The 14,537-nt window shown below is 42.1% G+C and overlaps 2 protein-coding genes across 6 annotated transcripts in view; one reads left to right on the plus strand and one right to left on the minus strand.

The window, feature by feature from the left end:
- Nucleotides 1-5,671, minus strand: part of POLK (DNA polymerase kappa) — a 922,939-nt gene extending 917,268 nt beyond the window's left edge. For 2 of the 4 annotated variants that reach the window (XR_013607050.1, XM_078675232.1), the window contains exon 1: nucleotides 5,519-5,664. The gene's annotated coding sequence lies outside the window, so the exon portion shown is untranslated. Of the gene's footprint in view, nucleotides 1-5,518 lie in introns of all 4 variants that reach the window. The other 2 variants (XM_078675233.1, XM_078675231.1) reach the window with 2 other exon arrangements.
- Nucleotides 5,672-10,197: 4,526 nt separating this feature from the next.
- CERT1 (ceramide transporter 1) overlaps nucleotides 10,198-14,537 on the plus strand; it is a 911,140-nt gene continuing 906,800 nt past the window's right edge. Inside the window, exon 1 of one of the 2 annotated variants that reach the window (XM_078675236.1) lies at nucleotides 10,198-10,586. In XM_078675236.1, coding sequence (XP_078531362.1) covers nucleotides 10,491-10,586 — 96 coding nt within the window. In that variant the 5' untranslated portion in view covers nucleotides 10,198-10,490. The remainder of the gene's footprint in view (nucleotides 10,587-14,537) is intronic. The other variant, XM_078675235.1, reaches the window with a different exon arrangement.

Genomic DNA, 14,537 nt, shown 5'->3' on the forward strand with positions numbered 1-14,537 from the left:
GATCATGCTTGATGAGTGTAGTTTCTAGGGAAACTGAGTTTAAAATTCATGTTTCCTTTTTAACATTTCACTTACCCCGATGAAGGCCTACAGAAATGCATTAGGTGAAATACGTTTGAAGCTACCGGAGACAAACTAATAATTCCCAAGCGCCACAGCGAAAGCCTGGATGGGAACGACTGTGCCATTTGAATAAATCTGGAATTACGTTGCCTTGCCTTGAACGCATTAAGTGTGGAAGAAGCTTGAATAAACAAATGTTGTATTGGTTGAAAAGGGGTTTATTATGGAGAAGTTTCGCATTCCACAGGCAGTGCGGCTAACAGATGGCGCGTGACGACGTGCCGCGTATTCTTGAGCTTATACATATATTCATGCTATTGGGGCAGAGCATGACCATCAGTCTGCACACCACCATTCGCCATGAGTAGTCACAAAATGTGTATACAATGTGTGCATTCTATCATATGTTTCTGAGATTTTACTTTATCTGTCCTTCCGAGAGTTTGCACCCAGACCTAGAAAACAAACTTAAAACGACAAATTATTTTAAATGCCTTATTTGAAAAGTATGTTTTGCATACAGTTCACAACATGGGTGGGTTTGCATCCAGGCGTGAATTCACATTGGACTGATTAACATCAGCGGGTGCATTATAGGAGGGGGCATTTTATCACAAAGGCAAGGTGCGGGTTGTATGTTACTTTAAGGCATATTTCTTTGAGGGTTGGAGTAGGTAACGGAAGGGGGCAGCAGTCACATGGTTGTGATGTACTTTTGTAACAGGTTATAAGAGATTAAGTTCACGTGAAGTAATTTAAATGGAAACAATTCAAACAAATTTATGGTGGTTTTAGTAAGGGAGAAGGAGACGCTGCTGCAGCCATTCACAAACTTTAGATTCCGTAGGCACAGAATAGGATTAAGTGAGGTTGTAATTGTTTCTGTTTGTACTATAATTTATGATGGGTGTTTTTATTGTTAATAAAATTGGGTTTCATGTCCAATATCTTTTTACCAAATTCATGGGGCAATTCAGTACTGTCTTTTTGGAGGAATAAATCACCACAGGATATAGCTGTAATTATTCATTAGATAGCAATCTTCACCATAAGAGCATGCCTGATGAAAGTAGTTTCATGGGGAACTGGGTTTAAACTTCATATTTCCTTTTTAACATTTCAGTTACACCTGACGAAGGGCTACAGAGCCCGAAATGCATTGGGTGAAATAAGTTTAAAGCTACCCGGAATTAACTAATAATTCCCATGTGCCACAGCGAAAGCCTGGATGGGAACAACTGTGCCATTTGAATAAATGTAGAATTACGTTGCCTTTCAGTGAACACACTAACTGTGAAAGAAGCTTGAATAAAAATATGGATAAAATATGGAGTATTGGATAAAAAGTGGTTTATTATGGAGACGTTACGCGTTCTACAGGCAGTGCGGCTGACAGTTGGCACGTGATGACATGCCACATATTCTTGAGACCAGCAAATGACTGCAGTGAGCTCAAAGACATCAGCCAGGTCATGTTATGTCAATTTGCTGATACTGCATGCAGTACGCGCAGATAACCTTTACTTATCCCAAGAGGTAGCCCCCAAAAAAGCAAAATGCCTTCTCCACCTATATTTATGTAGGATTAGGGCCAAAATACAACACAACAAAGTAGAACCCCACAGAGTAGTAGTGAATCTGACCTGATACGAAGCCAAGGCCAACAACACTGTAAAGATTTTTACCAAGCCTAGTGACATTCACATGAGCTAAATGGGACCCGCAGGAGGGGCACCACAGGGGAGGATACTGTTTGGCCTCTAGACTTTCCAGAGAAGAGATTCTTGGATGTAGAAAAGCCATTGAACCAGTGCACGAACACGTCCGCCCCTGCTTCCATCTGTGGTTCCAGGCTGGCCCTTAGAGTATCTAGGGCAGTTTTCTTTAATAACAAATGGACCCCAGACATGGAGCTCGAGTGCAGGGCCATCCATCTTGATAATACGAAGGGAAATGAGTCTTCTAAGGGAGGGTTTAACAACAGCTTATAGACCCCATGTCAGGAAATCTGGGATACCGAGGTGGGTGGATATACATGGCTATAAGGGAAGGAACAACCCTTAATCGTATGGAAACTTACACTGTATTCCTTGTGTTTCAGAGGTAAATGAACAATTCCACTGGGCACAAATGAAAACTTTGGAACAATCCTGCACGTTCCGGAGATGCAATTGGGGCACCTCCACGCTGATGGATATCTTCTGGCAGTGCAACAAGTTTGCCTGCACTCAGCTCGTCCCTGGATGGTGTGACCTCTGCTCCTTCATCACCATACACAACCCGAACCTGGTCATTGCCGGACAAGAACTGTTGAATTTGTTTCAACACCCGCTAAAGAAGAAGATGAACTCTGTTGCATCAGGCTTGCGAAAAAAGAACAGCTGGTTATTTTGGCTGTGCTCAGTACAAGGACATTCCAGAAGAATTCAGACTGTTCTCTGATGCACAAGTGTCAGCGGATAACCAGGTGGGAAATACTCAAGATGATGATCAGCACTGAGCTCGCCCTTAATTCAATCAAGGAAGAACTGAGAGCCATCAGCCTCATGTTGATGCAACATCGATACTTATTTGACTTAATGACTGCAATGGAGGGACAGGTGTGTGTTAAGATTGGAGCGTCCTTCGCACGTTTATCTCAGGCAATGATGTGGACAATGGGACTCTGACTCTTGCCATCCAAGCACTGCACCTGTTACAAAGAGACGAGCATGAGGAGGGAGGTGCCTCTGAGCAGGAATGGTTCACAAACTGGTTCTCATGGTTCCCCGGTGGCTGTCCGGACTGTGCACGTCATTGCTGCCAGTTTCCTTATTGCCAATTATTTATGTGGCTTTCTGCAATGGGGGTTTCCTGCCTCAAAAGAAGCAGTACTCAAGTTGGGTACCATGCAAGTAACTAGGAAAGTAATAATGATCAAAACCGAAGAACGGAAAATCCCCTATTATGTTACTGTCATGAGGTATTGGTTGGATAGTGTAGTTGAAAATTTAAATAGAGGAGGAAATGTTAATATTGGAAAAATCAATGTCAATGTTAATAATGATACATTCATATGTAAGAACTAAATCGCATCTATATTATCGAATTCACCAGTAATAAATTCTCTGTCAACCCCGACTCTGAAATATGTGGTGAGGAATGCTCTGAGACCAAGGCCTGAGGTTACTGATTGACAGGTTACAGCTGGTGTGGAAAGTAGCCGGCAGACAGACACACAAACAGGAAACTAATATTAGTCCCACAGATAGGCACAGCGACTCCACAATGGTCCGCGGAGATTGGTCCCAATAAAGCACGCATAGCCGGAGGGGTGCGCTGATTCCCAAAAAAACAAAGTCAGATGCCACATGAAGTTAGAAATACACAGCCAATCAGGAAACGGTAAATGCAGTGATCACGCACCCCTCATGCCAGACATCTGGACACGTTAACCACTGGCCCCATTGTGTTATACACGCAAGGTTGGGGCCCTCTTGCATTTGTTATCAACAGGGCACGAGTCGGGGGTACAAGCGGGTTGAAGGTGTCCGCCTACTTTTTTCACAGTGTGAACGTCGTCCACCCTGCCAAGAATATGGGCCCCACTGAATAATGTGCTGAATTCATCCCTGTGTAATTTCCAAGCACCGGGACACTTTCAGTAGCGCCTGCACATTGTCTGCTTTCCATGTGCAACAAGCAACAATCTGCAGGCGGGGACGGGTCTTTCTTATTTAAGACTCCTGCTGGGCCCATAACAATGGCTGAATTGAGGAGTCATCAGGTCTCCTTTTGTTCTAGTCTCTTGGCTGGGAACAGTCAGGAGCTTCACACCTGATGCAAATGAAGTGGAGGGGAAACAAAGGCTCACACCTTGTTAGCACTTCACACATACTTAAGAGAGGCAGCTTTTCACTCTGTTCAGTCCCTGTTTAGGAGATATGCATGCAAAGTAAGAATGTCAGATGTGCTGGTCTTTCCCAGTATTTACACAAAGCAAATAGCATTTATAAAGAGCTTACTTCCACTGTGGAAGCGTTGAAATAATTTAAGTACCACTATTTTTTCTTGTATAGCCCTACTCATTCCAATGCAGGGTATTAAAGCACTTTACATCAATATGTACATATTACATGTACAATAAATTATATAAGTTTGTAAATGAATGTACAGGATGTGTTACATAATACTGGGGGATTGTAAGGTGTAGAAGTCACATATCATCTTCCATAGCTAACTGTGCTATTATCCGCGCAATGTGCTCAAACGTACACATGATAGACCTGCTAAACATACATGTTGGGGATTTAGATCTGATGTCACTTTTTCTGATGCCACTTCCTGTAAAATCGTGGCTGGGGATGCCACTTTCTATTATGTCAATTCCTGTGATTCCATGTGTGATATCATGTGCTGTGTTTTTGTGCACCACGATGTTGCGCGCCGTGATGTCACTTGCATACTGCCTTACTATGTTAGTCCCCCCCACTTCTTTTTTTAGGACTTGGGTCCTGGTTAGCAGGGACCTTATGTATCACTCCAGAGACAAGGCCGACATGCTTTACCAAAAAATTATCAACGAAAACCCTGTATGATACCCATAGAAATGTATAAAACCTTGCTCAGATCGATTGTACTTTGAGACAGTGCTCAGACCCGCTTCTGTAACTGTACTCCCAGCCGAAGCATCTAATTAAACTAACTATTACTGTTTTGCCAATGCCTCGTCTTTTGTTTTTTCCAAGGTAAACTCATATTCGAGAAACATCACCAAATAGAAGCAGGATTTTATCTGTTTTCAACGCCAGATAAATGAGAAACGTTGCATTATGAGAAATACATCGCATGATATAAACGAGTGATGTTTGAAAACTCTGGCCAGGCTCAACTTCACTAGCATATATCACCAGCACATATATCCATGCAGTGCAGTGGTGTCAGTAACTCCAATAACTGCAGTAGGGCATCCATTTCAATGTACTATGCAACAGATGGATATTGGCATTTCTCTTCCTGCTCAAAGTCTGCCTTACCCCTCATTACAGTAACACGGCACCGTACTTTGAAGAAGTTGGAAGACTCGCATACGTTATGGTTTAGGTGTCAACGCGATAATCAACATCATAAATCAGTACATTTCAAATAAGAAAGCACCTCTTGTGCAGACAATAGCAACGGAAGAAGATAGTAAGGAATAATCCACAAACTAAATGAAAAACAATCCTACACCTATTTACTTATTTCGTGAGTCTTCTGTGATACATGAGTCTTTCTCTTTGGCTAAATTGAACTATCAATGAGAAACCGAAGAGCGAAGGAAACACGCTTGTAGCAATCCGAAAAGGTGGCAATGCTGCACGGAACCCGGAAGCATACCAAACAGCCCCGTATGCACACGGAACGTATAATATAAAACAAGTTAGGAACACCCTAAGCATACTATCCCACGGAACGTCATGACTCGTTACCTTACCCGAGGGACAGGACAATGCCATATAAGTCTACCGGCACTTTGTGCTGCACACTCTTAACAACCACAAAGCATCTCCTCCAGCCTCTCTTATCTGCCCGCCTTCTTTCATCTGCCCGCCTTCTTCCAACTATGCAGTCAACACCCACGAGGCACCCCGCCTCCCAAGGCATCACGTGCTGACCCCGCCCATCGTTTCTATGGCTTTGACAGAAAAACATGCGCGCGTCAACACGATCAAACTGTCATTACTGTTTACATTCTAACCACTTGCTACATCACTTCCGTTAGAGCTTGCCAGTCTGAAGGAGTGTCCCCACTTCCTGTTACACTCCCCGGCAAAGTGGAGGAAGTATGTTTCCGCTTTAATGACTTAGGAAGCTGTGTTGCTCTACCATGTTAGATGTAGCTAACACTAATATGAAACATTATATTGCCAGATATATTAGGTTTACAGTTGTTATTCGTTTTACTTAAATGTTTAGTGTCTGCGATAGGAGCGCAAACTGAAAAGTACTTTATTGTTTTTTCCCGGTAGGTATTTGATTTCGGTAGACCCCAAAAGCGTCCAAACCGTGTGATCTCAGCAGTCAGTTATTTGTTATGATATGTCGATATGGCGCAGCTTATCGCCAGTGAAGGTATCCAGCCAATCCTACTACGCTCTACCAGCGGCGATTTGGGTCGTGTAGTTTTGCTGCTAAAATGTCAGTATAGGCTGAAAAAACAAGTAAAGTGATGTTGGTTTTACGCCGGGACTGGCTAAAGGGGCACTTACCAACTGAAACAGCAAAATGAAGCTAGTATGGTTAAATTGATGCTCATATGGTGAATTCTTAACTGTATATATGACATCATCATTCCGGCAAGCTTTGCTTGTAAGGCCTGACCCTAAGAGCATGCAGCATGCTGCGTCCCCCAACACCATCCGGCTTTCTACCCCTATGGACATCTCCGCCTCGGGGATCCCTCCAGACCCAAGACCACCACCCTTGAGTGCAACACCACCTGAACACCTGGCTGAACAATGGCAAGAAGTTCTTGCTTTGTAAATATGTAATATATAATTGTCCAAGCCTAATCGCTGTTAAAATGTAATCCTGAGTGAATGTGCAATTTGTATATAACGCTAACCAATACCATATGTAGTAGACCTTTATACTTACTACCATTCCTATGTGATTTTAGAGTTTATCTGTTTGTATCTCTTCCTTGAGTGACTTTACAACTTGTACATTTGCAATTTATTCTGTTTGTATCTCTTATGTAACTCATGTAATCCATAGTCCTTATGTAACGCAACTGGTTCTTTTGTAATGCGCTCTGACACCTTCGGGTAATGTTTGCACTGTATAAAATCGCATTAATGAAATAAATAAATATACTACTCAAGAACCTGGGGCAATAGTATATAACACACAACACTTGTTCTCTGTAGACTTATTACTTACTCGATGTTGATCAACTCGATTCTTTTAATTAATTTTGTGACTGGAGCGCTTTTCCTTGGCTTTTGTGCTCACAGGGATCGCTTACTCCAGTGTTTCATCTCACTGAACTGCCAAGGAGATGAAACGCTGGAGTAAGCGATCCCTGTGAGCCCAAAAGCCAAGGAAATGCGCTCTAGTAATAAAATTAATTAAAAGAATCGAGTTGATCAACACCAAGGTGGATTTTAATATTACCATACAAAACGATAAACTGGATAGTGCTAACACGTAAATAGGACCTATAAGGATACCAACAGAATACAAAACAAGAGATTATCCTTGCATCTTCATAAGGTAAGATATATAACCTTATGGAATGAAATCCAACTGAGTGTTTTTGCACCGGTATATGTAACATTTAATTGTTGAAAGGAATGAGCCAACCCCCTTGTCCTGAAGAAGGTGGCTTTAATGATGTTGTGCTACTGAAACGCGTCGACGCCTAAGAACTGTGTTAGATCTGTGGCAGGACAGCAGCAATACAAACATTTTACTCTTCTGGGTTGTGCTGTTTATTACTCCAGGACTAACTGTGTTAAAGACAAATATAAGTGTCCCACCATTTTCCTTTCCGGTAATCTTTTTAGTGTAATGAGGTTTTTTTTAAAATTGTGTTACTAAAGTAATATTGATGGATTTTAATATGTCTTGAAAAAACTTTTTTATTGAAATTGTTCATTTACACTTGTTTTTAACATATAGTTTTATTGTGGAATAAAAAAATATTTTTTTTGAATAAGTGCTTTAGCATCCCGTGTAGAATTTTAACCCAATACTGTGTGAGTGTCTGTGTAAAAATCTGTGAGAGACTCAGATGTACAATACCTCCAAAGGGAACTATTCTTTTTTACCTTTTGGTCTTTGGTGCTCTGTCCATTTGGTACATTAGAGCCCCTCTCCTTGTTTTCAACATTATCATCTGAAACCATAGCCTCAACATAATTTCCTATGCAGACGACAACCAACTCATCCTCTTACTCTCAGAAGACCCCTCCACCACCAGGTCCAACTTCCACAACTGCATGGTGAGTCTCACCTAATGGATGAAGACTAACTACCTGTAGCTTAACACGGACTACACAGAAGTGCTTATCTTTGGATCACCTCTCCGTGGAACGACACCTGGTTGCCTTCCGAGTTTGGACCCACACCGACAGACCAAGCCTGCAACCTTTTCATCATCCTGGACAGCAAACTCACCTTGAAATGCCAGATCAATGCAGTCGCCTCCGCTTGCTTTCACACCCTTTACATGCTCCGAAAGTCCTTCAGATGGCTTCCCATTAACTCTAAGAAAACCATCCCCCAAGCCCTAGTCTCCAGCTGACTCTACGGCAACACGCTCTATGCAGGAATCACCATCCAACTCCTAAAGAGATTCCAGACAATACAGAACTCATCTGCTAGACTTATCATCAACCTCCCTAAATGGACCCACATCAGCCCCCACCCTCTGGAACCTCCACTGACTCCCCATCCAGAAGAGATGCCAAATCAAGATGCTGATACATGTCTACCATGCCAACCGAGGACCAGCATGCATCAACCACCACCTGAAGTACCACTAACCCTCCTAACACCTGCTCTCTGCACCTCGCCCTTGCTCACATTTCCTGCATCTGTTGAAGCCACTGCGGAGGAAGCTCCTTCTCTTACCTGGCCACCAAGTCCTGGACCAAACTTCCCCTCCACTTCTGCACAGTGGCCTCTCTCACAGAATTCAGAAACGGACTCAAGACCTGGCTCTTTGACTGATCACAGCTGCATCTTAGCTGCTGGATACCCTCATGGGTGATTAGCCGCCCTCTACAAATCCAGACTGGTTGATTACATGCCCAACCTGCAATTTGAGTTGAAAGGTAGGTATTGAGGAGAAAAGGCAATTACCATATGTTGCCGAAGGACCACATAAGGATAAGGAAGCTAACAACCAAACATGAGACCATAAGTAGGAATGCTTTTATCTACATTACGTTTGTGAATTTTATATTCAGCTGTACATTTGAAATTGCTATGACAATGTTTTTATCATAGAATGACAATAACATTGTCATAGAAAATTCAAATGTACAAATAAAAAATTGAAAACCAAAATCTAGATGGAAGAATTCCTACATACCGACTCATTTAACTGTGGGATAGTAGGCAATACACACCTTTTGTGAATACCCCAATTTGGAGCCATATTATTGTTCTGTATATCAGAGTAGAGAATGTCTGTGTCACTGAGTTCTGCGTGTTTATTTGGTATGTTTTGCTAAGAACCAAACATGCCATCACTACTGAGTTAGGCTGGAAACTACGGATTTTGTAGGTTAAAATGGGTTATGGCCATTTTAATTTTCTCAAGCCTATTAACTCACCCTCGTTTGGAGAGAGTCACCCACTTTTTCACTCATGTTCACCCTTCTAGCTAACAAGATTTTTAACAGACTTCAAAGGAGTCCTGGATTGTCATCTTCAAACCTACATCACCCTCCAAATAAATAATGTACATTCTCCTTTTCACTTTACTGGCCTCACCCTCTTAAACACTATACTTTTAATTGGATCATTACTACGTGAATAGATATACTTTCTCCCTCTTAAAAACTTAAAGCATGCTCATGTGTATTCTGCTGTTTTATAATGTTCATGGTTTATTCTACACTCCATGTTGTCTTTTCTTGCTTATTCTGTGGGCCCAGGTAGAGAAAGAAATGTGGCCAAATAACACTTCATTTGCAGCAAGTGCACTAATAAAGGCGCATGCATACTTTTATTGCTACAGTGCTAAGATCAAATTCGAGTTTAATACCACAATACAGCAAAACTGACTTTAGAAAAAGCACCGACTGCCTCATAGAATGTAACAATGACATTACTCAAGGAAACTATTCTCCCATGGTTACAATGCCTCTTCCATGTGATTCAAATTTACTCCACAGAGTTAACCCCTCAAATGCTGGTTATGGTTAAATACCTTCATTAAAATACATACACATGAAAAATGTAATGCCAGAAAACATGTTGAGCAAATTATAACACGCTGTTTCATTACCATTGCAGAGGAAGGGAGGAGTATCATGATGACTCACTCAAGGCGTCCCTCCTTGTTAGTCATGACCCCTCCTTACTCTCCACAATAGTAATACATTGTCTTTTCTTTATGTCTTTTCTCGTGATGTTCAGCAGCTCTAAGCTTGTCCCTTTTCTATTTCTATGCCGAGCTCCGGACAGTCAGGGAGTTAGTTCCGTCACAGGGGAAGATGGCGGCAGTGTGAGCTTCTGTCTCGGGGTTTTGACTACCAGTTTTTGGGCTCCAGATTGAGAGTGGTTACAGGTCACTGCGTCCGAACTTCCATTCAGCACTGTTTCGATAGAAGAGGGAGACGCCGGTGAGATCGTGAAGCTGTCTGCACTGCTTGCCCAGCACAGTCCCTCAGGGACCACCTACCGCAGGGCTGGAGTCTCACGCAGTCACCATCCTGCCCCCAGGGCCACTGATGTCCGATAACCAGAGTTGGAACTCGTCCGGCTCCGAGGAGGACCTGGAGACAGAGTCCGGAGCTCCAGTGGAGCGTTGTGGGGTGCTCAGCAAGGTGAGGACGGGGAAGGCGGGGCACTTGAAAAGAGAAGGCGCACCTGGGTCAGGGGATAGGCGGCAATGGGCGGGGTCTTTATGCAGAGAAGCTGCTCCTTAAGATCTCCAGAGAGAGGTTCCTAGATGTTGTAGGTTACTTATCTTTGTCGTGCTTCCATGTGCAGTTTATAAGCCCCATTCAGGGCTGTTCTCAGAGGTGGTACCCACCCATCCCGAAGTTAGAGCCTGTGGCTCGGGTGCCACACCCTCAGTGTCTCCAGGGTGGGTGCGCCGTGCATCTGTTCACCCTTTGAACGAGAGACACAGAAGCTGGCAATATGCTATTTGATATCAACAAAGAAGAACTACCCCTGTTCTAGTATAGGTCATAGCCTCCTCTCTTCGCTGACACCTTGACGGTACTCGTAAGCTCGCATCTCTTCGGCCACCCAGAGCCCTTGCTAGACATGCAGCGGGGGTAGTCTTCTTCCTAATAGCATGAGCCAATTTCCGATACACGTCATAGATACAGCCCGGTCTTTGCCCCTGACGTCCGTTGATTCTGCAACTTTTCGGTGGTGGTGGTTTTGTTTAATTTTTTTAAGCTGATTAAGTATTATTACGTCTTATCTCTTGTATGCACACATGCCGTTAGAGTACTGTTTTGTGTTATAATAATTAATAAAGCATGGCCTGGGATATAAGTGGGCGATCATATGAATTATACTTGGTCGACTTTTCCTTTCGGTCTCCTTATGGTGTAAATGTGTCCATTTATGTTGGTTGCTGTTGTGTTGCAGTAGCCGCAAGTGACAATTACGAGCCCTTGGAAGCTCTTAAACAAGTAGAGCAATCACGGAAAAGTGAGGTGTTCAAACAGCAGCTGAAAGTTAATTGCGAATATGGTTGTTCGCCTGAGTCATTTTCCACTGCACGTATTGCCAACAGAACTCCCTTACCCAAAGGAAAACATTGTGTTGTTGTGATGGCAGTCTTGCGTGAGGGTAATTTGTTGGGTTACTCCCCTAATTCGAGCAATGGGGGCAACATTTTTACAGTCAGTGGCCTCTGGCGCAATAGCCTTTAAAGACAAAATGTCAACATGGGTGGACACAGCTCAGGCAACTTGCTTTGCAGAGTATTTTTTCTAACCACTTCTACCTCGTATGCGCAAATCCGTACAGAATTTAACATGACCTCTCAAAAGTGGCTATTAAAAGCTAGGTTCATAGCCTATTGCCTGAAAGCCAAACAAGCCCGGGACCACACACTAAAGAAGTACATCTGGTAATGATAAGCAACCTAGGGTCAACCTGGCACACATTTTTAACACACTACATAGAAGTACTGGCAGCTTGTGAAATATGGTCTGACCCCTTACCTACAACTTCAGCAGCAAAGCTTTTAACCAAACAAGCAAAGTTGATGTCGGCCGACAGTGACGCACTAACCCTGAAAAATCTGAGTCATGGTAGTTGAGCGTCAAAACTTTATAACAGTGGGGCCCTGCCATATATCCGTCTTCTCCCTTAAAGCCAATAATGAAGCGCCAACTAATGAGACTACGGTTCAGATTATTTCCACTACTGGCATATAAGTATGGCCAAGGGTATAAGGAAGACATAGCCACACATTGTCGACTATGTGGGGGAGAAGAGGAAACACTAATTCATATGCTGTGTATCTGTGAGAAACTGCGCACCTTGAGAATTTACTGGCTTTGCCCTATTTGGCGTATTTTAAATGTGCGGACATGTCCATAAGCTTTGGTAAAGTGTATGAAAGGCCGCTCAGTGCAACTGGCTGCACAATTCATTTAATTCATGACCACTGCAAAATCCACGTTGAACTTTCACAACTATATAGAACTATAATGCACAAAGCTTGTGTCAACTGTTTTACTGATAAACTGGTGTACGCATTTCTAACTTTAGAATAGCAGGACCAAAATGTTGGAAACAATGCACTTTATACTTGATTTTAAGCTAAAAACAATTGCAATGATTTTAAGTAATTGTACAATAAAACAATGTTATCCATCGTTGGGTTGAGCTGAATGGACAATTGAAATTGAACTGATTTAGTGAAATGTAAGGTATCCATCCGTATGTATCTGTGATGGTGGTAAACTATAGACTGTGGCAAGTTAATACTTCGTTGATCGCTCTTGCTTCATGTGTGACATGTTATTTGTGTCCAGACTTAGTTGCAATATTGAAAAGTCTTCTGTAAGTCCTTTGCTGACTTGTTAGAGGAACTCGGGCTAGTTTTTAGTTTTAATGACCAGATTACTTCACTTGGACGTTGCTTAGTTTCACTATATTAGAGAACTAAAATATTAGGAAAGCATAATCAATTTGACTGTTTAGTCAGCATTTCTTATCCCGCCTGACTCCTGAAGCCTATAAATTATTTTGTTGGAATGGCATATAATATTCTTTTGCTCCACGTTGATCTAAAATAGAATCCACTTTATAAAATTTACTGGTGAAAGAATTGTTAAATTTTTTCGCTATAAAACATTCTTTTAGATTTTACGACAACACTTTTACCTGTGGGTGTAGTTTTAATAGTTAAACTTGTGTGAACATATTAATCTGCTTGCCATGGTACCAGATATTACCATGAATAATATTTTGTCCCTTTCTGCTACTCACCAATAGTTTGTTGACTCTAAATACCAGATACGTTTCTAATGTTACGATTACTTGAAATAATCATCATAAATTGGCAGGTATTTACTTGGAAGTGCAGTGTGTTTGTGCATAAAGTAGTTTAGTGGGTAACCAGAATAAAGATATATTTTTTTAAACACAGTACTTCCTGGACTATTGAAACCAGCCATGCTATTTCCAACTCAGAATACTTGGACAAAGCACTGTTCTTACATACTTATAATGTTGATTACCCTGATGAAGGCCTATGGCATTTACTCTTTTGACTAGTCATAACCTCAACCCTGTAACTGAAGTTGACATGATAGAAAACGTGTGTTCAGTTCAATAGAATGCAGTATTTATTACACTTTCCTAGTTTTGAAGTTAACAAGTTTAGTTTAAAAAAAGTTCTAGCATTAATTTTTCATATTTGTTGCGTTGTTACGCAAGCACATAACTAAGAAATTGGTCTGAGCAGTTTCTATATAAAATTTGAGTACCTTAAAATAACTTGTATGTATATGTGTGTGTGTGTATGTATGTGTGTGTGTATATATATATATATATATATATATCACACATACTGTGATTGATTTTAAGTACACTGTTGTGAGGTAATGATTACCATGCTTTAGAACTTTTAAAATGATCAGTAATTACATAGCCTTCTGTAATACTGCTAGAAATTAACGATAAGCATTTGTTCTCATACATGCATCTTACTGTTTTTTCAAGTGTCTTGCACCTTATAGACTTTGGGGGTGACAAGAAAGTTTTTCTGGAATGTTGCAGAAACCCAATCTGAAGCTGGCCTGTAAGATTAAAGCAATTCTATTAATTTTTGTTGTACAGAATAGTGCGAATTTCAAGTTTTTAAAATTGGCAGCCAACTTGTGGGTGGTTATCAGTATTCCGTTTAAATGCACTTCTGTCTCGTAATCATGAGGAGAATATTTTCTTCCCACTTTTTTTTTTTTGTAAACCTTTTTATTGGATTTCACATTTCATACATGTCATAAAGTAAGCATTCTCAATTGCTGTGTGTTGGACAGGCCCCACGAAGGGCTCGCTCCCTCCCCGCATGACAGGGCCCAGACATCGGCTCTCCGGGTGCTACCCGCAGAAACAACCGGCAACCCGTCCCCCTCCGGGACGCCTGCTCCCGGATATCTCTGTGCCACGGGCCCAGGCCCCCGTCAACCCCATTGCCCGGCCCAGCCGCCATCTTGGACACTGCACCACGCGGCCGCGTGGCCTCGGCTCGACCCCAACCCTGGGCCTGGCCGGGCCCCGACATCCCGGCACCACCATCC

This window comes from Lissotriton helveticus, chromosome 2_1 (assembly GCF_964261635.1).
Source record: "Lissotriton helveticus chromosome 2_1, aLisHel1.1, whole genome shotgun sequence".
NCBI classification, from domain to species: domain Eukaryota; kingdom Metazoa; phylum Chordata; class Amphibia; order Caudata; family Salamandridae; genus Lissotriton; species Lissotriton helveticus.